At 45.1% G+C, this 23,459-nt stretch overlaps 3 protein-coding genes across 5 annotated transcripts; 2 read left to right on the top strand and 1 right to left on the bottom strand.

The window, feature by feature from the left end:
• Positions 1-1,522: 1,522 nt before the first annotated feature.
• LOC149352681 (ubiquitin-conjugating enzyme E2 C-like) lies at positions 1,523-19,402 on the bottom strand. Its single transcript, XM_089581904.1, has 5 exons — positions 19,139-19,402; positions 18,737-18,764; positions 17,642-17,728; positions 9,004-9,208; positions 1,523-2,023 (listed from the first exon to the last, which is right to left on the bottom strand). Exons 1-5 carry the CDS (start codon positions 19,237-19,239, stop codon positions 1,896-1,898), a joined length of 549 nt encoding a protein of 182 aa, XP_089438030.1. The 5' UTR covers positions 19,240-19,402; the 3' UTR covers positions 1,523-1,895.
• Positions 19,403-19,620: 218 nt separating this feature from the next.
• Positions 19,621-23,226, top strand: LOC149352679 (F-box/LRR-repeat protein 8-like). Of its 3 annotated transcripts, XM_089581902.1 has the most exons (3): positions 20,313-20,532; positions 20,690-21,983; positions 22,211-23,226. In XM_089581902.1, the coding sequence occupies exon 2, from the start codon at positions 20,744-20,746 to the stop codon at positions 21,950-21,952; it is 1,209 nt and encodes a 402-aa protein (XP_089438028.1). In that variant the 5' UTR covers positions 20,313-20,532; positions 20,690-20,743; the 3' UTR covers positions 21,953-21,983; positions 22,211-23,226. The 3 variants fall into 3 exon arrangements, with proteins under 3 accessions (XP_089438027.1, XP_089438028.1, XP_089438026.1); XM_089581901.1 differs by lacking the exons at positions 20,313-20,532; positions 22,211-23,226 and adding an exon at positions 19,621-19,761 and having other exon boundaries at positions 20,690-22,061; XM_089581900.1 differs by lacking the exon at positions 22,211-23,226 and having other exon boundaries at positions 20,314-20,532; positions 20,690-22,061.
• Positions 19,716-20,291, top strand: LOC149352680 (cancer-related nucleoside-triphosphatase homolog). The gene has a single exon (XM_089581903.1). It carries the CDS (start codon positions 19,716-19,718, stop codon positions 20,274-20,276), a length of 561 nt encoding a protein of 186 aa, XP_089438029.1. The 3' UTR covers positions 20,277-20,291.
• Positions 23,227-23,459: the final 233 nt, after the last annotated feature.

The following is a 23,459-nucleotide window of genomic DNA, read 5'->3' as shown; positions in this document are numbered from 1 at the left end:
GCAATCCTGCGCTGGCGGCTTTCAGTTCGTCGATCTCGGCGCAGACGATTACAGAGTTGCATCATTCGCGGCTGAATCAAGTAAATGTTGTTGTAAAACTTGCTACGAGAAAAAGTTACCACAGTACGCAAGCTCTGTGCTCAGTTTTACCGCAAACTAGCCAGCGGTTGAGGCGAAAAAAGTTTTTAAATTTTTCCGAAATGAAGTTTGCAAAACTACAAAACATAAAACCACAGCACATCAAGGAGCAGTTCATGTACTCTCATAACACAAAGATCACTTGCTTCCTCAAATATTTTGTGGAAACTGCAATGTTGAGAGAGCTCAATCTTGACATCCACAAACTTTACTCGCGCCCTTTACTGCAGTTCAGAGCACTGCGTAAAACTATGGCCCGGTTTCCTGTTTCTGCGTTTAGTGACCTTGCCAATCCAATAAAGCAACATCTAAGACCCACATTTTCTCACGAGACTATCAGCCCCAATATGCCCACTGCAGGCCTCTCCCAAACCACTTCAATTAACCGTCCTGTGCCAGGTGCAGCAACCTTACCCTTAAAGGTGCACTAAAGTTACGCTTAAAGGTGCACTAGTTCGTCTTTTTACAGCGAGAACTCGATCTGCACACTCCAAGCATTCTTAGAAATTTCGAATTATAGTCCTGTGTGGCCCATTTCCCTATTAAATCAAATTAAACATCCTGGCTCCCATCTTTCTTTTCTTGAACTCTCCTCCAAAAAGAGGAGGAGTCAGTCAACGCGCGAGTGCCCTTCACCAAGCTGCGTGGTGGTTTACCGCTCTGCCATCGGCACTGCGATACGTAGCGACCGGCGAAAGCAGAGTCCACGGTATTTTTATTTCCGTGGACTTAATTTGAGGCTATGTAGTCTGCGACTGAAACTATTTATTTATGGAAACCTAAAAAACTAAAGCCAGGCCTCCACGCGTTGGTAGACTCCTTTATTCGAAGGAGTTCAAAAAAGTGGGAGCCGGTACGTTTTAATTTAATTTAATGGGGTATCGGCCGCACAGTACAATAATTCTATGTTTCAAAGAATGCTCGGAGAGTGTAGATAAGAGTTCCGGCGCTAAAAAGACTGAATTCTCTTGCGTGCACCTTCCAACCATCTTGCCTTCAGATTACATACCTGCTCATACCCATTTCTCCTTGATTTCGGCTAGGACGTCCAACTCTCAATTGTTCCCTGACCCACTCTGCCCTCAACATTATACCTACCATTTTCCTTTCCATAGCTCGCTGCATTGTACACAATTTAAGCTGCACCCTTTTCGTTAGCCTCCATGTTTCTGCCCTTATAGGAGAGCACTGGCAAGATGGTTTCAAAATATTCGAACTCAGATATGAAACAAATCAATACCCCCATTATTTTGGTGCTAGCATCACTACCCCACACCTATTACATAAAAGTGAGTACATTCAGTGGTACCATGGAACATTATTACATAAACATTCTTACATTTCTCATGAACCGAATGCTACATTACAGAGACTGGACAAAGACTCTTACTGTACAGAATTTTATTTGCACACACACACACAAAAATAGGAAGGACTCACTGGCCATTCATGACTTCTTTCTTATGAAAAATTATACTCTTGTATATGAGCAAGCAAACAAGTCAGCACAAGACTGTCGTACATCCACAACTGCGTTCAAATAACTTATGAAAAAGTATATTCGTCTGGTGTATGAGCAAGCAAACAAGCCAGCACAGACTTATGCGCATCCATAATGCACCCAAATAACTTACAGCTTTATGCTCCCTCAAAATTTTCAAATAGTGCAACACTGCACCTAGTCTGCCTTGGTCCCCCTTCCCCAAAACCCATAAAAAAGAAGCACTTTTTGCCAGAGAGGCTCCAGCAGGGACAGTCTATGGCACATTATGAGGCCCTTCTTTGGATTGCTTCTCGTACTTGTCCAGCAGCACCTTCTTGTACAGGACTTGGTTGCTCCATATCTCAGCAGCGTAGCCATTCAGTGGACTTGAAACATTCGGCTCTAGACACAAAAAAACAGGAATGACTCCCAATGTTAATAGGTACAGAGGTATTACACTGGCAAAGATGCCCATTCAAAGCATTTGATACAACACTCAAAACACAAGCAAAGAAATAACCTGTGGGGACGCACTCGCCCCTCCGTGGTTCGCTTTCCCGCAATGTACCCCAGCTGTGCCTCACAGCGCACTTCTCAGTTGTGTTTAACTAACAGGGGAGGGTGCTCGCGTCGCAGCGACACCAGCGCCACGGATGGCGTTTTGCTGCACGCACGCGGGGGAAAATCTGCTCTCTTCTCTCTGGGACCGGGAAGCGAGCGGACGTTTCGCTCGCAGCTTCGCTCTTCGTCGGCGGGCGACCTCGTGTGGAAACATGTTCCCCTCAGCTCGTCCCGTCCGGTCTCGGAGCTTCCCTCTGCCCTACCGTGGGCGAACATTCGCTCGTAACCGTGCTGGTGAGTCGGACATCCTCGATTCCTCAGTGTATTTTGTTGCTAGCTGGCATTATTGTTGTTATAGCAATAAATGCCTTGTTTTTGTCAGCCAGTGTGTCGTTCCTTTGTTCCCGCAGAGCACGGCCCGCCGTAGTCGGCGTGCGCTCGGTAGCGCTCGCGAGCACGGGGTGGGGTCCACGCGGTTTTGAACTGTGTCAGCCGCGGTTAAACGGGGAGAATGGATTTATCTCCCCCATTTTCAACCCCACAAACCAAATAGTCTCAAATACACACACAGCCGCCGCGATCGCTCATTGGTTATGGCGCTCGGCTGTTGACCCAAAAGACACAGATTCGATCCCAGGCGTGGCGGTCGCATTTCAATGGGGGTGGCAAAATGCTAGAGGCCCATGTACTGTGCGATGTCAGTGCACGTTAAAGAACCCCAATTGGTCGAAATTTCTAGAGCCCTTCACTGTGGCGTCCCTGTGACGTGTATGGCTGTGATGTGTAAGAAGTGCTTGGGTCGCGTAAGGCATGAAAAACAGTGGAACATTATTGCTGATACTTCGTTTTAATGCACTGCAACGCTTGAGCCACCTTGCTTTAAGAGCTGAAATGACAACAAATGACATATGAGCAGTTATATTGCAGCGTTTTTCATGCCTCACGTGACTTAAACACTAACACATCACACACACTCTCTGGTTGGTGAAACCGAAACAGCATGAGAAAAGGAATTAAACTTTAAATAGCAGTCAAATGCAAATACCATGTGGTGATCCATGTATGCTCATGTCTAACACATCGTTTAGTTAGTTAGTTATATTGATTTTAATGGCGCAAAAGCAACTGAGGCTATGATGCGCCCTAACACATTGTTTAAAAGAACATGAAAATAAAGTGTCTATAGTCCCTTAAGCTGTTTTCAGTTAGGGCGTACTGCTGCTCTGCATAAAGTTCTTCTGCAGTACCGCGAGGTACGCATTCATGAGGTTTCACTGCACTAGGCTTTAATGCAATGGCATAAGTTTGGTGAAATATTCCCACTGTTTCATCCAAATCAGCAGACTGCCAGACTGTACGTACACTGCAACCTTTTGCATTTTGTGAAAACACATTTGTTATTTGCAAGTACTGAATCTGCTTTTGGCAATATCTGTTGACAAATCAGCTGAGAATGGCATTGCAATGGAGTTCTCTGGTTTCCTGACAAACAACATAGTTCACGCCATAACCAGGCACAACTATCAACAGTAATGACAACACCAAAAAGGGCAGTTCACATGCAGGGAGTCACCTCTAAAAGCTGCACATGGCTATGAGAGGTGCCACAGTGGAAGATTCCAAATGATGAAATGGTGTTTTGGAATCTGCATCGACATCATGCAACACATGGGCATTTTTGCATTTCTCCTACATTCAAATGTGGCCGCCACAGCAGAGATTCGATCCCACTACATTGGACTCGAGAGCTGCTAAACACCACAGCTGACCCAACACAGTAAGGATTGTGCCCATGATTCATGTGTGTAAGAGCAGCAGACACTGCGGCTAGAGTGAACACTGCTAAAGTGTTTGTTTTGCAAGAGGCCGATGCTGAAGAAACATTAAAATACAACTTCAAGCACATGCCACAGGTCAAAACTGTGGAACCACTCGAATAATGCTATTAGTCTCGCAAACAGATGCCACCAGTAAATCTCCCCTTCAATCACAAAGATGCATGCAAGCTAACACGACACACCGTCCTATCTAAATGCAACTGCAAGCAGCAAATCCAAGCCCATACAGTGGTAATTTCAATCGCATGAAAACATAGCTTGTTCCATGTTTAGTCAAATTTACAGGAGCACTGAAGACACCCAATTTTGTTTTTAGCAAAAATTGATTCTCTTGTTCTTTCTGGCTGTGCTCATGTTTGCCTGGCAGCAGAAGATGCATTTTTCACTCGGAAAATTGGAGTTAAAAATTTTCCTGCCACTCAAGTCAAAATTCACAACATCAATAACAAAAGACTATTCCATGATCATCATTTGCAAGTTACTGGCAGTGCAGTGTAACCTCACAAACCTGCCCCCACCCCAAAAAACTACAGATGACATCTGATGCAACAATTCTGCGAAAGCAGTTGGATTTAACCTCGATGATTACTTCGATACTTTTACTCAAAGTCGAGGCTTCGCACAAGTGATGGAATTAATCTGGACAGTGAAAGTGGGCGGAGGTGGCTCAAGGGTGGTGCTTCTGGAGGGCTTTCCAAAACAGTCTTTTAATTCAATTTCATCTGTGCTTTTACGCCAACAGCTGTTACACAATTGCCCTTTTACCTGGGTGTAAAAAAAGACGTTAATAATCCTCCTAGAATGCATCACGGACGACTCCAATGTCTTTACTACCACCGAAGTAAAAGCGTAATGAAAAGAAATGAGAAAAGCAGAGTGCCTAGACTCCGCTCTGTTCAGATTTCTTTCCATTACTGCTGTACGTAATATGCACTGCCCGACTTTCATACAAAGAGCGCATAGGCAGGCGCAAATACGACGACAATCGTAGTGGTGAGCACGCCACCGGCCGTGCCATTTGGCATAGTATGGGCGAGGCTGTCACGAGTGTGTGCACAGCCTTGGCAGCCTGACAGGCCAGCCCGCAGCTTTTGCTATCTCGCCAAACTTCGGCGCCGAAGGCAGCACGCTGCGTTTACAGATGCCCAAAGCTTGGTAAGAGGACTGGAAGGGCCAGTGCCGTTGGCACACCCATCAGCTGTGAAACCAGTCACGCGCTTCATACCTGACAACCTTGCTTCTCACTGAGACGAGACTGAGAGGAAAGTAAGGGGAGGGGAGGGGGCAGACACAGGGTGGCCACCGCGAGGCCACCAGCCATAAGGTCGCAGCAGTGGCAGCGTTGGAGCGCATCATCATGTTAGCAGTGCGCTCGGGGCACTTACAAGAGAATGATGATGACAGTAAAAAGAGTGCGTCATTCGCATTACCCATGAGGCAGTTGGCGCGATAGACATACCGAGACGGCTCGCGAACTTGCAACATAAGCAAGACTCTCATAACGCCGTTGGCAAAGAAAGGGCAGAAGTAAAGAAGCACTTTCATCGCAAATAAAGTCTTTTCCTCTGAGTTATCTGCAGCATGTTTATGGCAGATTCTTAGCATGCTAGGAGATGAAAGATGAATTTCGATACAGCTCAATTTAAGTATTACGAAGTAAACTGCAGATTTTATCGACATCGTTAAAATGCGGTTTAACTGTATCTGTAAGGCCTACCAGGCATTCAATAAGTAGGCAGCATTCATGGCATAGTAATAGCAATAAATTTCCTTTTGTAAACTAATACTTTGTTTACAGTTCTTGAATAACAACTGCTGCCAGTGAAGAATTAGTCTAATAACAAAGTTTGACTTAATTCGAAATTCCATGATTTCCGGAGTACCAAGAAAATCTCGTCACTGCCAATTTCCAAATGGTGAAACACCGACGCTGACAAATTTTTGGAAAATAACATTTATGAACTATACAGTCCAATCTGTCAATATTCTAGCCTGATCTCAAGACAACGAAGCTTCAACTTCAACAAAATTCACGGGACCCGCAAAAAATTTCACTGAAGTGGGATATAATTTTGTATCGAACTATTTTAAGATTTCACCTGTTCGCTGTGACGAGGTTTCAATGTAGTCTTCGCCACTAAAGTCATATTCAATGTCTACAAAGTCATTAGACAAGTTTCTGTTTAGACAACTTTCCTCCCACAGTGAAAATCATACCGCGATTTTTGGCGCCAATTCAGGCCCTCAAAACCACGTGATAAAAAAATAATTTTCCACCAGTATGGTGCTGCTATCCCTCAAAAAGAAAGCAAAAGAGCCAATTTGCAGGCTACAACAATTCCAATCAGATGACGTGCCATTTTTCCCATAGAAATAGCAAGCAAAACATTGTGTCGGGCCATGCTGCACTGTATGTGGTGCAGTTGCACGGGCTGGATTCGAGCCCGATGTTTCTGTCGTACTTTTTTTTTTTTTTCATATCCTCTGTGGATTAAGATACCCAGTTTTTAGTTTCTAACTTACGAAATTTGAGAATGACCACAGCGGTCACCACAAAACAACTGCGGCAGTGCACACGGGCCACAACTCCCCCCACCCCCCACTACCATCCACAAGCAAAGCCACTGTCGTGAATGCACACACATCTGATCGAAGTGATCTAAAACCAGAGAATTCCTACCACACAGCCAACTGTTGACAACATCATGGCTAAACGCACTGACGTGCCGTGCGGGGCTACACTTCGTTTTCGAACCCATGAGCGCACGACTGTGGTTGTCGATGGCCGTCAGCGCACTGATTTGATGCAAGGCCTAGCAATACCGACACAGGCTTTTGCAGCATGCTGGCAGTCAATTGAAGAAACAGCATTAACTCACATGACAAGTGCAAGATACTCCAGTTTGGAAATGTCGCGATGTTTCACCACGAGTTTAGATGAACTCAAAATTTGCAATTTTTGAACGTTTAGGAGATTTCAATAGTGAAAGTGCAGTGCGAATCAAATAACAATACTACCGTAAAAACCGGAATTAGGTCGACCCCCCCCCCCCCCCCAACTAACAAATTCTAAAAATGAAAAAAATCTTTTTTTCAACGACAAAAGTACCGAAAGACACCCTTACCTTCAAATAAATGCGACTCAACTGGCTGCACAATGGTGGCAGTATCTATTTTCATTTAGATGCTACTCGTATGTACACCCGGCCAATTCTTTAACACTATCGCGCGACCATCGACCCGCGTGCTTGTCAGCGCCTTATTCACAGTGCTGAGCGGCGAAACAAGCGAGATACGCACATGTGTACACATGTGCTTACTCTCGCTTCTTTCGCCGCTCCGTGATAAGGTGTTGACAAACATGTGAGGCAATGGTCGCGCGATACTGTTAAAGAATTGGCTGGGTATACAGTACAGAGAAGGGCATGAAGTGCACAAGCGTTACTCCGAGTTATCTGAGTCGTCCAAACTCGAGTCGGATAACAATTGGTTCTCGTGCCCACGTCCCATAGAACATCATCCTCTGTGCCGTCTAGTGCATTGCTTATGCTGCATTTTCTAAAAGACTTGTGCACCATCTCTGCGGGGTGAGATTTCCATGCCGGCAACACCCAGCCACAAACCAAAGTAACTTTGTGACAACGGAAACGCAAACTGACGGTGCCATGTCACCATACCGCGCTGGTGCTGATGGCGATGGTGATTGAGACTGCTCACTTCAGCCGCCCATTGTTGCAAGACTTCCGTAGTTTTTCCGCCAATGACCAGTATATAAGACGGGGATCGACTTTTTGCCATGGTTTTTTGAGAAAAAGTCTGACCTATATTCCGGTTTTTACGGCATTTGAAAACTAGTGTATTTACTTGCATAAATTGCGCATTTTTTTTTAAAATTAAGGCTTCAAAAGGGGGTTCGCAAATTACACAGAAATTTCGCAAGCACGTCCTAAAAACACTACAAAGGTCGTGAAGTGGAATATATACTGTATATTGCTGCCAATATGTAGACCCTGCAACTCACACCGCTAACTGGCCAACAAAAAAGTCTCTTCAAACATAAGAAGCATACCCTGCCCCGCCCTGCCCTGCCCCATGTTACTTAGTTCCCAGTGGAATGGCATCACGGCATGTGCCCAGCTGGAAGCAATAAAATTGTAACGAAACAAGACAGCAGGGGGAGGCAAAGGAGATAGCGGGTGATAAAACGATGCCCCCGCATGCAGCCTGGCTGACTACCAGCATATTGTACAGCAAACAGTTCGGTACTTTCGGATTAGGGTGCACGCGCAACTGTTCGTCCAGGAGAGCGTCCACCAGCGCAAGCGTGTCCCGTGATTGGCGCACAATCCTTGCCCTCGCCACTCGCAACCACATACGGCAACACAGCCACGCCAATCTTCCCAAGCTGCCTTGTGCAGCAAAGCGCAAAATATGCGTTTTTTTTTTTTTTTCAGGTATCTTGGTAAAAAGTCAAGGGTGCGCAAATTATGCGAGTAAATATGGTATTCAAAGTTTCGAATACTTGCACAGCCCTACCTAGTGGGGTTAGAACCTGGTATGAATTGGTAAAAGTAGACTATACAAAACCTTCATTTTTTTTTTAAGTAGGACATACAAACAATACAATAGCGTAAAATACTGGGCTAGTTGGTTCATGCACAGAAGGTGGAGAACACATTTCGGGGCTAGTTGGTTATGCATTGTTTTTTGAAAAAATAATCCTGTGCTGCATTAAGACAGTGCCCATCCTGTCAAGTTCTTTGTTTCCTCATCTTAAAATGCAGCGCTGAATTACTTTTTCAAAAAACAGAGGCAGCATACACACAACAACGCTGGACTTGCTAGTGATTTATTTCAGTTTAGAAATCAGTTGCAAGTCCAGTGGTGCTGTGTTTGTGTGCCTCCTCGTCCTGCGTCCATTTTCACTGGTTTCACCTTCTGTGCAAACAATGCAACTATGCGGACAAACTGTTAGGTGCTCACCTGCTAGCAATGACTGTATGGAGAGTAACACAGTGCGCACATCCAACAACGCAGTCCACTTTTCTTTGAGGATGTCAAGGCATATGTTCCCCTGAGCATCAACGTTCGGGTGAAAGCACGGAGTCTCGAAGTTCACCTGTGGGCTCTCAAAAGGATAGGTACTGGGAAACTCCAGCCTCAGCCGATACACCAACTTTTCATACACCTGGAAATACAATGATTTGCATCATTCTTCAAAACAGTCACCCGATGAGAAAACAGTACTAACAAAAGCCAACTAGCACAACACATTTTATCTTTAGTTAAATCTGGATGTAAAGAACCTTCATGTAAAGAATTTCTCAATACTATTAAGCTTTTTAATTCCCCAATGCTACCCCAAACGAAGCGTGTGCGTCAGCAAACTCCAAGTAACGAAGGTGCTGCGGCGACAGGCTTTGATATAGCAAACTCACTATGATAACTATGTATTAACTAATGCTGCATTGCCTGAAAGTATCAGCACAATAAAACATGAACTGACATCAAAGGAGCATGTACGACCGTAACGAGCGACTGCAGTTGACAACGTGCAATGCTCCTGTACTTACACACCGGTGCCTCCATGTGCCAAACGCAGCAGTGTCTGCAGCTTTCACTTTTTCAACAGCACATCACATGGCATTACAAGGCCTCATGCTCAACAAAGGCAGTTAAAAACAACAGCACATAGCTAGAAAACAAAAAAGGGGGTAAGCAGTGTGCGCCCGTAGCCTCGACTCGCGCGGGCAGCGGCGGAGAGCGCCAGTGACACGAAGCAACAGTAACCTGGTCCTAGGGCAACAGTAACCAGGGCAGACCAAGAGCGGAGAGGTAGGTGCCTCTATGGCCAGTCTAGCAGCGACAGAGCAACTGCACGCACTCTCCTCTAGTCCGGTCTTTTTATGCCTCAGATTCCCTTGCCTCTTCCCACCCCCTCCTAGCACCATTGTGCAAGCCACAGCAGCAGAGGCCACGGCAGTTGCAGCTTCAGCCATGTTAGCGCGATCACAAAATGTTTCTCAGTGTTTTCGAGTAGCAGGGGTTTACTGTGAACATTTTCAGGTTATTCCACCTACACTTATTTCTTATTTTCATTTCCATTTTGCATTGCCCTTTCAAGTATTCACACAAAAACAACTTTCCCAATTTCATTACATCCAGGTTTTGCTGTACATCTTTCATTCACAAGAGCAAGAACAGCGAAGAAATAAGCAGCTTCAGAAAAAGAAAGTGCGGAGTGATTGTGCAAGAAATCGCTGAAAGAATGCATTCAATCTTGGAGGACACAAGATTAGCATGCATTCCTCTTATGAGGGAACAGGTTCACTTGTTACAGTTAGTACACAGCAAACAGTTTTATATCTCGTCACACACAACATCTTATGGGACGACTGGACAGAAGCGAAATAACATTATCTGGTTCACAGTCTAGCATTCTAGCTAGTCAGAGTGGCGGAACAAAGATTACGCTGCCTGCAGCAGCTCACGTAGCAGCAGAAGTGTGCTTCTGAAGAAAGGTATTCATCTCAATTCTTTCACTAGGAACTGCGTCTTCATGCACATGCTCTCCAACACGACAGCGCCAAAAGCGCATCTAAAGAGATTTTTTTTTTTTTTTATCTTGGAACATGCCGAGTACACCTAGTAGACTAACTGCTTTGGGAACTAATGCCAACTGTAAACTATATTTAAATAAGTCTAGTTCCCATTATTTGCAGTGAGTGGCAGGAACACTGTTTTTAGAGCGTGAGCTCTAACACTCTCATTACTCAAGGTCGCGCTAGTAAGAAACACAAGGTCATTCCAGTGGGACCCAGATTGTGGACCACCTAACTGGCGTCGAATGTTCGGAGTGGTGTCAAACGATTCAGCGTGTTACGGAGCATAAGATTACTAGTCGAATCAAAGCATAGCACATCGTAGGGATCTGCACCGACGACCTTTGGTTCCCCAAACCATGACTTCTTGAAACTTCAAACGTCCATTATGACCAAACTAAACTAATTGACGTAGGATATTCGAAGTGGTGTCAAACGATCTGTCGTCTTGCGCTGTATACCTTGGCATCAAAAAAGTAGATACCCGCATGTAACGAAAAATTTGCACCGGATATAACGAAGACGGCTAATGACACAATATTCATTTGATACTGCTAACGCTCGTTACTCATACGCTGCCTCGGCATTTCGCTCTTTTTGGCGGGAATCTCGAATTGTGTGACATGTATGCTCGAAAGTGGCAAAAGTCTCTCTTTGTGCAACACACTGATTCATAACACCATAGAAAGAGGTAGACATGAGGAGCAAAAGAATTTTAGTTCTAATGTCACACTAAATGTATGACTTCCAAGAAAAGAGAAAGTGGTTTCTATTTGTTTAACACTGCATTTATTTTTGCCAAATACTTCCCAGTGAAGAGGTTAACTACAAAAGCAACCGAAAGCCTTGCAGTTGCAAATACCCCTCAAAGGAGGCCCTTCAGCAAATGGCGTCAACCAAATTCATTGACATCACAGTTAATCCCATTTCATGGAGGCACCTGCCAGTCACCCGCGATCTCACGCTAGGGGATTAACTGCGACGTCACAAGAATTGGTCAATGCCAATGTCTGGAGGCCCTCCTTCGAGGGGCATTCGTCGCTGCGTTCTTGAGTTGTATCCAACTATAATTAGCACACGGAAGTCATCAGAATATATTTTGCCGCTTATGTCTGGGACGCTCAGCTGCAGACATTTTAGCAGTTTCTCAGTAAGGTAGCAGCAAAATAAAACCAATGAATTGCACCAAGATACCCATGTCTGCAATACCACATGATAAGTCTGTGTGCATAGCCGTGGCTTTGCAAGCATTACAACTGAAGGGGCCCTAAAACACTTTTTGAAGTGACGCCGGTTACACCTCAGGTGAACTCTTGAGAAGCAACCTATCTATACACGTTAAATGAAATATGCACTTCATGACAGTCTGTTCAGCACGAGTTCTTTTTGCACAGGACGACGATGTTGCTTCCAGGGCAACAACCACCTAGGCAACCCAGCAATGCCTCACTGTTACATTCGTAATGCTGAGTTGATTTTTCAAGCATATGGCGTACCATTCTTTGACAGAGCAATACCCTCCTCCTCTAATTCTTTTCAAAGTTAAGGAAAAAAGAATCTCAAATTTTAGTTGTTTTTTTGTTACTTTCAAGGTGGGAGGGCCATTCAATAAGTATCAACCCTGCACTTATACTTTATCTCACAAGTAATTTGCAGCACTGCGAAAGGTACAGCTCTATCGTCCGATCAGGGACAAGGGAGACATAGTTCCTCAAATATTTTAGCAGTGTTGTGAACATTTTTCAAACAACTATTACAGTAACTGAAAAAGTAGTTCAGGATAAATATTTCATTCACTAGCTAAATTACCAAGGAAAGTCCACACGAACACAGCACTCGGCGGCCTGCTGCAAAGTGATGTACGACCATTTGTAAACATGGTCCGCCGAGTCTGCCAAGTCTTCTACGCGCAGTAGTTGGACACTGGTGCTCTCTCCTTCCCGGTGATAGAGCTACCAGTCGCACAAAGGGGTACGGAGGAACATATTTTGCAGTACACATCGCTCTGATTGGCTTATATCGCCGCAGCCTTCACAGCACGACAAATTACTTGTGAGATAGAGTATAGCCTTCATCTAATCATTCCATGCAATTATGAAAACAGAACCTGATCACTGCAGGTGGCTCGTGTAGGTGCAAGCGTGCAGCCGCATTGCCAGTGCACCAGAGTAGAAGCTACAAGCTCAAGGCGACTGGTTTCTACAAGCGTGTTCTCTCTCGCACACTTGTACCACAGGCCTGAAAGCCACCCGCATCACGCTTATAGGTTCCACTCCTTTGCAATTAAGCTGCAAGACACAGGTGCCATTGCTGTCTAGAATATGTATCCATAAGTACCACAAACCTCATGATTAAATGGACAGACAGTACCTCTAGTGGCGTTTTTCACACATCACTCATTTTACAGTTGTTCTTTAGAAGCCATGGGCAACGCCTACAGGGGCGCCACAGAAAGCCTCCTAGTGGCAGCCGTTAGAACTGTAGGCAGGCCGCTCGCCACAGCTTCCCGCTGCCACCGCTAGCTTGGCTGACATACACGCGTCATTTGCTACCCATGGGCGTCCAGTCCCACATCGTTAATTTTGAGGCAAAAACATGCACAAGGTAATCGCACTGCATGAGAGTGGACATGTAGCTGATCTTACACCTCACAGGGATGATAGTGTTTGCCACAGGCGAGCATCGCTGAGCCTTGATAGACGCGGAGCTGATCAGAGTATGCCACCTATGCCAACAAGCATTTACCTGGTAAGAAATCTTTCTCATTTGTTTACCATGCAAAGTATTTTGCTCCACACAGACTGAAAACAGATTTCTCATGCATTGAGGATGTAGCACCAGACTTGTGATTAGCTGACACAGGTGCAGTGTTGTGAAAAGGTAGCAATAATAAAGCTAGAGAAAACAAAAGCTCTTAATTATTCACACGTGCAATTAGCTGCCAAGTTCCTTAGATGGCAACTAAGTATTTGTTGCTGAACTAAAATGAAATACGACTTGCTTTCATGTGCACCACTATAGTCATTGCTTGAAGGAATGTTGACAGATTACATTTTGTAGCTGGTACAAGGAATGTTCCGAAAGTAAGGTTTATTTGGGTTTAACGTACCAAAGCAACTAAGGCTAGGAGGGACGCCTAGGGAAGGGCTCCGGAAATTTCGACCACCTGGGGTTCTTAACGTGCACTGACATCGCACAGTACACGGGCCTCTAGAATTTTGCCTTCATCGAAACGTGGCCGGGATCGAACCCGCGTCTTTCGGGTCAACAGCCGAGCGCCGTAACCACTGAGCCACCGCGGCGCGACGAAAGTAAGTTTCATCATTTTTTTTTTTTTCAAAGAGAAGATGGTACACCAGGTGAAACAAAATATCACCATAAGAATACACACCCGTTGCTGGTTCAACGACGGAAGAAAAGTCAGCGGAGGAGGAATGACGCATGCATAGAGTGCCGAAGGAGAGAGTAGCACCAGCCCGACATGCCTGAGGTTATTCCAGTACAAATCACGATGGCAGACAGACGTGTGCTGACAATGTGATCGCTAATGGAAGTGCATGCCGTCATCCGGTATGAATGGGCTTCACCATACACAGATCGTGTATGGTGAAGAGGTCATGTCGCGTCAAACGGTTCATCGCTGGCGTTGCATATTCAGTGATGGAAGGCAGAGTGTAGAGGATGAAGGTCGAAGTCGATGCCCCTCCACACTCACGAATGCAAACAACATTGCTATAGTACAGGACATGGTATCAGTGGACAGGCCCCTAACTGTGTCAGAAGTGGCATCCACATACACTGCATATTGGTCGTGCTCAGGCCCATCACATGCTCCGTGTTGTGTTGGGTTACCCAAAAGTGTCTGCAAGATGGGTACTGAGATACTTGACTCTGTATCACTAGAGTGCAAGAATGTGAATCAGCCTCGATCACTTGATGCAGTACGCGTGAGAGGGAAATGAGTTCCAGTTCAAAATCATTGCAGGCGATGAGACATGCGTGCACCACTTTACTCCTGGAACTAAAGCCGCCTCAATGACTTGGAAGCATCCCAGTTTACCAGTGAGGAAAAAATTCGAAGTGTCACTGCAGGAAAGGTTATAGCCAGTGTTCTGGGATACAAAAGATGTGATCCTCCTTGATTTCCTCCATGAAGGGACCATCAATGCGGCAGGCTATGATGACACCCTTACCAAACTCAGGTCCACCATTTGACGAGACACCACGGCTCTTGAGTGAAAGAGTTGCACTCTTGGATGACAACGCAGAACCACACAGCAAGGCTCACACAAGATCACATTTGTTGTTTCAGATGATCAGAGATTGGATCACCCGGCCTACAGCCCCGATCTTGCCCCATCGGACTTTCACCTGTTGCTTGCATTGAAATTCGCACTCTCGAGACGTCACTTGCAAAAAAATGCTGAGGTAGACCAGGCTTTGCGAAAATTCCTTACATCGCACGGCACTGAGTTTTACCAGAGTGGTTTTTCCAAACTGACTGCACGCTACGACAAATGTCTCAATGTCAGTGGAGACTATATAAAAAAATAGTGCAAGGTGTATAGTTCATGACGCCTTATCTCTTCCACTGACATACATGACATGCGCATATTTAAAGTGTTCGCTCATTACAAGCGCGGAGTGAATGCATGCTCTTCTCGGGGCAAGCAATTACACCAGAAAGGCATATTGCTCGAACGGTGCCCAACTGACCAGGGCAAACCATTTCTGCTTCAATGTTTCCATTTAAAGGGTGGGTGCATTCGCTTCGAGTGGATTAGGGTGGCTTTCTAGGCGCAACACCTAAAGTACAGCCAGGAGGGGCTGGTGCAGTCCGGTCTAATCTATTCCACCTCATGAACAAACATGAACAGAGTCCAGCAACATTAGTAAGCAGTAACAAAGCAAACAAAGCTGCGTAAAGTTCGTGAAACTGAGCATGGCGCTCTTCCCCTCCCTGACAGAGGAATATGACATACGTGAAAACAGCGTGAAAGAAGAAGCCCGAAGGCGAAACGAAGAAGGGACAGGAAAGAGCGCTGTCCCTTCTTCGTTTCACCTTCGGGCTTCTTCTTTCGCGCTGTTTCACGTATGTCAGAATGGACCAACTAGCCAAGCAAGAAGTTCTCCTAGAGGAATATGAATTCTTTTTCACAGTGGACCATGAAAGAAGAGATATCATTGCCTCAACCAAAACCACAGGAATGACATGATCTCATCCTGCACTAGAATGCTTTGTTAATAGAATGCATGAGCTGCACACGCCAATTCCTAATACCTTCAAATAGAGATGAAACACTACACAGCTGAAAGTGCCTGCCCACTTCGCCAAACCTGCAAAACTGAATGGCTTTTAGCCTTAAGTAGATGGGCAGACTGTGCGCCTCCTGGTCATTTTAACTGCCCGCCATGCGGACAACGCTGCTTGAGAGGTTCACATATGCACTTTCCAAAGGTCCCTGCCATTTATCAGTAAAATAAGTGGTAGAGTCTTAACCTAGCTAAAACGAGTAGACGTGCGAAAGCACCAGTTAAGCCTGGTTGGCTTAGACTCGGGTTAAGCTCTGATCGAGGTTAAGTTGATCTTATCTGTTTATGCCGCAGGTGGAAGTTTATGAATAGACAACGATGTGCAATGCAGAACGCAAAAAGTGTGTCGCAGTTTCACAAAAAGCATGATCGGCCGCGCCGATAGCATACTGCCCTCGTGCAGTGGCCAGCAGAGCTGATCCTGTTCGCACCACCACGGGTTCGATATTCAATTACAGCAATATTTATTTTATTTCAGCATGGGCTGTTGCTATGCTAGGTTTTGCCAAGTTCACCTTCAAAGTCAAGCTTCACACAAACTCTGCGAGCCGATTAGACCTCGTGAAGTAGTGCTTTTGCACTAAAAATTACAGTATGATAGCTCGAATCAAAGCTGCATGACATGGAATGCTGTCTTTGCAAGTATGTCGGCGACGCATAGTTTCTGCGCAGGTTCTTCTCACAAGCTGCCACCTGTCACTGCTCAGCAAAGATATCTTAATACATGAGACATGCCGTGTAAACAAAAATCACCATATCTAAACAGCAGATTCCCAAACAACTGACATTTGCATCGTAATTAAAACCAATCTCCGATCACTTGATTTGTGCCAAGCCGAATCAGATGGCCAGTTGGCATCATGCATGCGATGGGCAGATTCTTAAGACACGCAGGCCTCAGGACGTCGATCAGCCTCATCTTGATGCGTGTGTTATCGCGCCGTCTTCTAACAGAGGGAGACAGGCAGCGACACGAAAACACGCGACAAAACTTAACAAGCCCGCGTTATGGTGTTTTGTTTTCATTAGTCCACTGGCTGCAAATGCAGTTACATAATAAACGAATGTTGAGTGCAGGTCACATTCATTATAAGTGGGCATCAATGAACTGTTCCGTTCCTGAAACAGCACATGCAGCTAAGGTTATGTATGGCCGAATAACTGGTGCACAGCACTGCCCAATTCCAAAGCAGTCAACCTAGAGCAGTTTGGCACAGTTCTCTCCATTCTGATCAGGATGGCTCTGCTCATATGGTTTGGAGCACTAGGCGCAAGTGTGGCATCACTGTACACGGCACAGTAATGAGGTATATTAGGGTTCTTACAAAAGGATGTAGCAGAATGAAGAAGAGTGACAAGACACTCAAGCAGTATATATATATGCTTCCCAACTTGTTCCCCACAAAAATAAGATGCAACTGTATATGCTCGAAACATTTCAGAGGTTATCACGCAGCTTCCAGGAAGCGAATATTCTGCCAATGCAGACTGAGTGTGAAAGCCAGTGGAATGATACAGCCACTACTGATACACAGGGGAAAAAGAATTGGTAAGCTACCCCTGGGTGCAGAAGCAAAAACATGCAATTTATCACAAACTCACAATATTGGGGAAAAATACTGGGGACCCAACAAGGGACATGCACTGTGGCAGACACCTTGCTGTAATTTGTGTCATCAAAGCCTTTGAACTAAAACGCTACTTACTGTGCCTGAGGGTCCCTGTATTGTCCCAATCCACCGAAAGAGGTTGTCACCATCAGGAAATGCAGAAATCCCCTGGTCACCACACATCTAGCAAGAAAAAACTGTCATATCAGCAGTGAAGAAATGCTGAAGTAGCAGATCCTTGTTGTGAACAAGTCATCAATGACCGCAAGTAACACCCCCTGTGGACATACCATCTGCTGCTCTGCTGCCAGAACCCACACTAGTCAAGCCACAGGCTACTACACCCATTCTACCCAAGCTTCCTTCAGCACTTGCACAGATCAGGACAGACAAACCATGCTACCGGCTTGTTGCTCATACACCCCACACTGAAGAAATGTCACCTAAACTTGCAAATAAACAGCAAATATTTCCCACATAACGTGTTTTGGATGTGAACAGGTGCAGAGCTGTGACTAGTCTGCTTCACCTGCACCTCAAACAAAGCTTGACACACGATTTATCCTGATTGCTCTTAATATTCAACTGTATCACATTCACAACCATGAGCACAAAACGAATGTATGCTTCCCAGAGGGCGTTTTTGAATCAAAACCTCTCAAGACGATTAACATTTCAGCAACACTTAGCACGGAAGATATGCTGTCAGCATGGTAATATTAGCAACTTGCACAGCTTGCTGCGTGCTGTGCATATAACGCTAATTTAAGTAAATAAAAGTGACAAGGCTATTCAAGATGATCGGCAGAAATTGTTCTCTACGTAGTACAGTGCGCTACAGCGCCACAAAGTCGCCAGTTTTCAGGCATACTAATCAATAGTAGAGTACACACCTGCAGCAGTCAAAGGTTTGTATCAATGCAATATCAGAATTTTCTAGCAACCGCATAAGGTCGGTACAACTACTACACGACGCTCATAATTTCGGCGAGGCACAGCCAGCCATGAAATTTCCTCCCAGTCGCGAGATTCCCGCCACAAATGCTAGGATTCAAAAAAAAAGTGGGCCGAAATATGGAAACAAAAGTACTACACTTTATGCAGGGAACCTTCGTGCAAATAGAAATAAGTTTTAGTCTCATTACGCACATCCTAAGCATGCAGAGATTTTTGCAACGAATTTCAACGTACCATTAGCGTCATCAGCTCTTGCTGAAGTCTGTAAAAAGGGAATACCACAATAGTTTAGAGCAATCCACAATGTCATTTGCTTCCAGGGTTCATCTTCGTTTATACTATTAAGCGCACAGTTGACCCTTTCGATTGAGCAAATACGAAGGTAAGAACAGTAGACCTTATTACACGTTATGAGCATAATGTATGCTAGCCATACACACAAATATAAAACTCGCTTCTATCAAGACGCAAACGCATAGCGAGGAACGTTACAGACTAGATAACTTAAAACATAAACCGCTAATCCATCGCTCTCACAAACTGTGTTCCCGTTTTCAAACAAAGCAAAGTCTCGGATTATACGGGAAGTCCTAGGCCTACGGCTGGCACGCTAACTCCTGAAACATGACCTCCTACCTTTTAGTAACAGAGTGCCTGCCAGAGTCAACGCTCCGCTGCTCGTCACTGCTTTTGACATATTCATCCTGGGCCAATGGATCAACATTTTGAGAGGCCATTTCGAGAATTGTGCCTCGAAATCTGCTACTGCAGCACCTGCTTTCAGGCTCGATGCTTACATGCAAGCCTACGTTCAAAAACTAACGAATGCAGCAGCGAGCCAATCAGTAGTCGCACAGACACGACGCGGTGACGCGGCGACGCCTTGCAGCCGTGTCTTGCAGTGCTCGGATGGCGTGAACAGCGCGAGCTGCGCATTAGGAAAAGTTGAGCTTAATTAGGTATTTAAACCTTCACAAATTGTATTAGTCTTGTAAACGGAATTTTTTTTCACTAAACAGGTAAACTGGTGGAGTCATTTTTTGTAAATGACTGTTCCATAAATCGTTCAGGGATCAGCGAACCCTGGTATAAACAGCGAGTCACGTGCGCGAAATTCTCCGACTCTTCTTCGATTGTCGTCATCCGTTGATGCGTTCTTTTTTTTCTTGGATTTTTGGGCTTGTCCAGATTGTTGGCCTCCACGTACTTTTCAATGGCCTTTCCAAAGTTCGTAGTTCTGACTGGTTCACCTGGTGTAGGTAAGACCACAATAGTGAAAAATGCAGTAAATACACTTGGTGAGCAAGGTATCACCGTTTCGGGCTTCTACACGACCGAACTGCGAGAAAACGGAAACAGGGTTGGTTTTGACGTTGTTACCACCGACAACAAAAAGGCTCCACTTGCCCGGATTCGTGACCATTTTCCTGCTGGGAAAGGGCCATTTGTGGGAAGATATTGTGTCACTGTGAAGAAGTTCGAAGAGGTTGCCCTGGACTCTCTGAAAACTAAGAGCGATGTCCTAGTTATCGATGAAGTTGGCAAGATGGAACTTTTTTCAGAACCATTTCGGAACCGTGTCAGTGAACTCTTTGCCGATGAAAACAACTGCATCCTCGTGACCGTGCCCGTGAGCACCGGAACACAGTGCCTGCCGCTTGTGGAGCATATCAAAGGCCATAAGTGCGCACGGGTTTTCAGCGTAAACCGCTCGAATAGAGACTATCTTCTCAGAGAAGTGTTGGACGCTCTTCGCAAGGCTGTTGGAAAATAAAACTACGAGCCATTCTGTTATACAAATTATTGGCGCATTCTTGTGGTAAACTGCGCAGTTCCAATCTCTCAAGTTTCGCGAAGGCGAGCTTCCCCTTTTGGGTGCGTGATAGAGAGTGCGGCGGAGTAAATTTAGACGCTGAGCTGTTCGACTTGGCCACAGGCGAAGGGAGCAGCCTCGTTGGCGTTGTGCGTTATGAAGTTGCGATATGGGCGTCGTTCAAACCTCGGTTGAGGAATACTGCGTTGAAACTTCTGTAAGTACACGAGATGTTTATGTTAAAGTTTGTTCAATGCGTAAGCCACGTATGTTGCGACCGTAGCATTAGTACTGGCGCTCGTTTTCGCCGACGTCGTGAACTAGAAACGTTTCATTCAGGACATGTTTAACTAAATGGTTTTTCTGTTGTCCAGATGCGCGCCAGGAGTTGGTCAGATGGCACGTCTTGCTGAGAGAAGACATTTGAGATGTGTTACTTCCATTGCACTCTCACCATGGAAGATGATCACAAGAATGTTTCATATGAAAGCCTTCCCGAAGCAATTCTTTTGAAAATCTTCATGAAGCTATCACTTCCTGATCGCCTGCAGGCAGCACTGTCCTGTCGTCAATGGTGCAACATATTCACTTCTCCAGCTGCATGGACTAACTTCCACTTTCGTTTCTATGGGCGCAAGGACACAAGACTTCTTCAGTGTATTATATCATATGGTTCTTATCTGCGTCAAGTTGTCATTGAACTTAACCAGTTCCAAAACGTCAACCGTGTGAATGCAGTACAAGCACTACTTCTACTTGCAAAATGCTCCTCTACAAGGTTGTCGCACCTTCGCATCATCTGCACTGGTGAGAATCCTCTGTTCTATGCTGGAAAAGAATTTGTGTCAGCCTTGGAAGCCGTCTTCAAGCGGTGTAACAGCCATTTGGTTGAAGTGGATCTCAGCAAGTTCCCAATGATGATTGATTCGCACACCATTGACATTCTGTCTCAGCACAACCCCCAGCTGGAACGTCTGAACATCCAGAACAACAACCTTGTCTGCTTAGTACAACCAGAGTGCATTGTCAGACTTGCTCAGCGCTGCCGGCGGCTGCGTGACCTCCGTGTGCACAAGTGCAGCCTCTCGCAGGATGTGCTTTTGTGTTTCCTGGAACAGCACCGTGTCGGCCTTGAACACCTCTCCCTGCAGTGCCGCAGTGAGGAGATCATCGCTAGCCACCCACAGGATGAGAAGACGCAGCTGAGCTCAGAGCTGTGGTCGCGTGTGGTTTCTGGCCTTCCCCGGCTGCGTGTGACTCTTCATTTTGACCAGACTTGCCCGCTGGTGGTCATCCCCTTGGTCATGAGGCCAGAGGTGCCATGTGCAGTGCTTAGGCTGGAGACCTTCACTATCATACATGACATGGTGCTGCTGGCAGCATATAGCTACGCAGAAACACTTGAAAAGCTCATCTTGCAAGCACCACCAAGTGCTGAACTGGAATGTGCCTTGTTGGAAGTGTCACGTCGATGCTCTAAGCTGAGAGCATTGCATGTTTTCTGCCCGCTAAGTGAGCAAACAATAGACACTATCTTATGGGAGCACCCGTGTATGAAGGCTAGCGGGCTTTATACACTTAGATCAGAGGCAGGCAATGATGGTCCATGGGCAACGGATGAGAAGGTGGATGCATGATACCAGCACTACCTCGGCCACTGTTGTAATGGTATATAAAAGCTTTCGCTCTACTTCTAGTCATAAACATTGGAAAAGCTCAACAGAACAATAAAGCTTGCTTCTAGTACAGAGGAGGTTCACGTTTTCACAGGTACAAGCATTGCAGCATGCATAATTGTATCATAGTCATGTAGCTTGACTGTTCATATACTATGTTACAAGCCATTTTCAGTAATGGCCTGCAAATTTTAATCTTTTAACCTTATTTTGTTGCAGGTTTCCTTGCTCTGCAGCCAAGTGTACATTTGCAGCTCTCGTGTCATCCTTGAACACTGCAGTAATGCAAAAAAGCCATTGACAGCGGCTGTGCTATGTATGCTCCTAGCTGTGGGTAGGAAAGAAACTATATTCTTCCATATTCCTTGATATTTCAATGCACTTCTTTAGCTTGTAATTTAAGTAATATAATTTAGGTCTTAGTGAAATGATGAAGGCTGAGCTGTATAAAATCTACTCAGAAATGGTTTTGAGTTGCCAAAAGGTTATTAGACATTTAATGACATCTGATTTCAAGTGAATATACCAACAAAAATGCAGCTGTAACAACCACATTTTATGGGCACATTTTACTAGCTGTACTGTACAGAGTTCTTACAACTTTTGCTGGATTCGTGCTCCTGTTGAGGGCACATTCATCTTTGCTAGAAGTGATCTCTACTGAAGGTAGGAAGCCTTTTCATTGCTCACAGCTTACAGCAACCATGGTGTCGTTTCCAACATTATCCAAATTACTACAGATAAGTCAAAGCTAACTCATTCAGTCCCGTAACTGAACCAATAGCGAGCACAATCACTTTGGGCTCAGTTTGTCCTGTAAAACCAGAAACCAAAGCAAGCTTGAATAATTGAACGAGTGGTAGCATAATGTTGCAGGCATCACCGCGCAATTCTTAATTAGGCAATTACTTCAGTTTGCTGCCTTAAAAAAGCACAGATTGTTCAACAGTGTTGGTACCTTAGTGCTCCAACTGCAGCTTAGTGCTGTCTTTTAATAGAGGTGTGATTTTTGGAAATTTAAAACGCAAACATTATGGCCTGCTGTATACATAGGGCCCGTCGCTTTCCGGTTTTATTTTTTCCAGAATTCAGGGAGGTAAAAATCGGGCGATACTTTTTTTGTTCAAATTCGAGTACAAATCGGGTTATTCAGTAAAAACTTCCATCATTTGGGTTTTTTCAGGTCCTTTTTTGAAGCAAAAGACGATTTACTATGAGACGATTTACTATGCATACTGAGCAAGAAAGAGGGCATTTTGTGTGGGACACAAAATGCCCTCTTTCTTGCTCAATATGTCCCAAACAGCATCGAAATGGTAGGTTACCTTGAAAAACTGCTTACCAAATCAGATATTTTTACCTCAAGCATTGTGTTATTTCTTCATGTACAATAACAATCTCCTACATAGCACTTCCGTGTGGGTGCCTGTCTTGCACACAACAGTAATGCAACATCACAGTAGACGTT

This window comes from Amblyomma mixtum, chromosome 3, assembly GCF_055824585.1.
Source record: "Amblyomma mixtum isolate Tamu chromosome 3, ASM5582458v1, whole genome shotgun sequence".
Classification (NCBI taxonomy): Eukaryota; Metazoa; Arthropoda; class Arachnida; order Ixodida; family Ixodidae; genus Amblyomma; species Amblyomma mixtum.
Note: the sequence above shows the minus strand (reverse complement) of the source record. Positions and strands in the feature narration are given on the sequence as shown.

Bases quoted from the DNA above. Each gene is read 5' to 3' on its own strand.
- LOC149352680 (XM_089581903.1), top strand. From the start codon at position 19,716: ATGGCCTTTCCAAAGTTCGTAGTTCTGACTGGTTCACCTGGTGTAGGT.
- LOC149352679 (XM_089581902.1), top strand. From the start codon at position 20,744: ATGTGTTACTTCCATTGCACTCTCACCATGGAAGATGATCACAAGAAT.
- LOC149352681 (XM_089581904.1), bottom strand. From the start codon at position 19,239: ATGGCCTCTCAAAATGTTGATCCATTGGCCCAGGATGAATATGTCAAA. The intron at 18,765-19,138 runs GTAGGAGGTCAT...CCCTTTTTACAG, and splicing joins AGGCACTCTGTTACTAAAAG to ACTTCAGCAAGAGCTGATGA. The intron at 17,729-18,736 runs GTACGTTGAAAT...TTTTCTTGCTAG, and splicing joins AAGAGCTGATGACGCTAATG to ATGTGTGGTGACCAGGGGAT.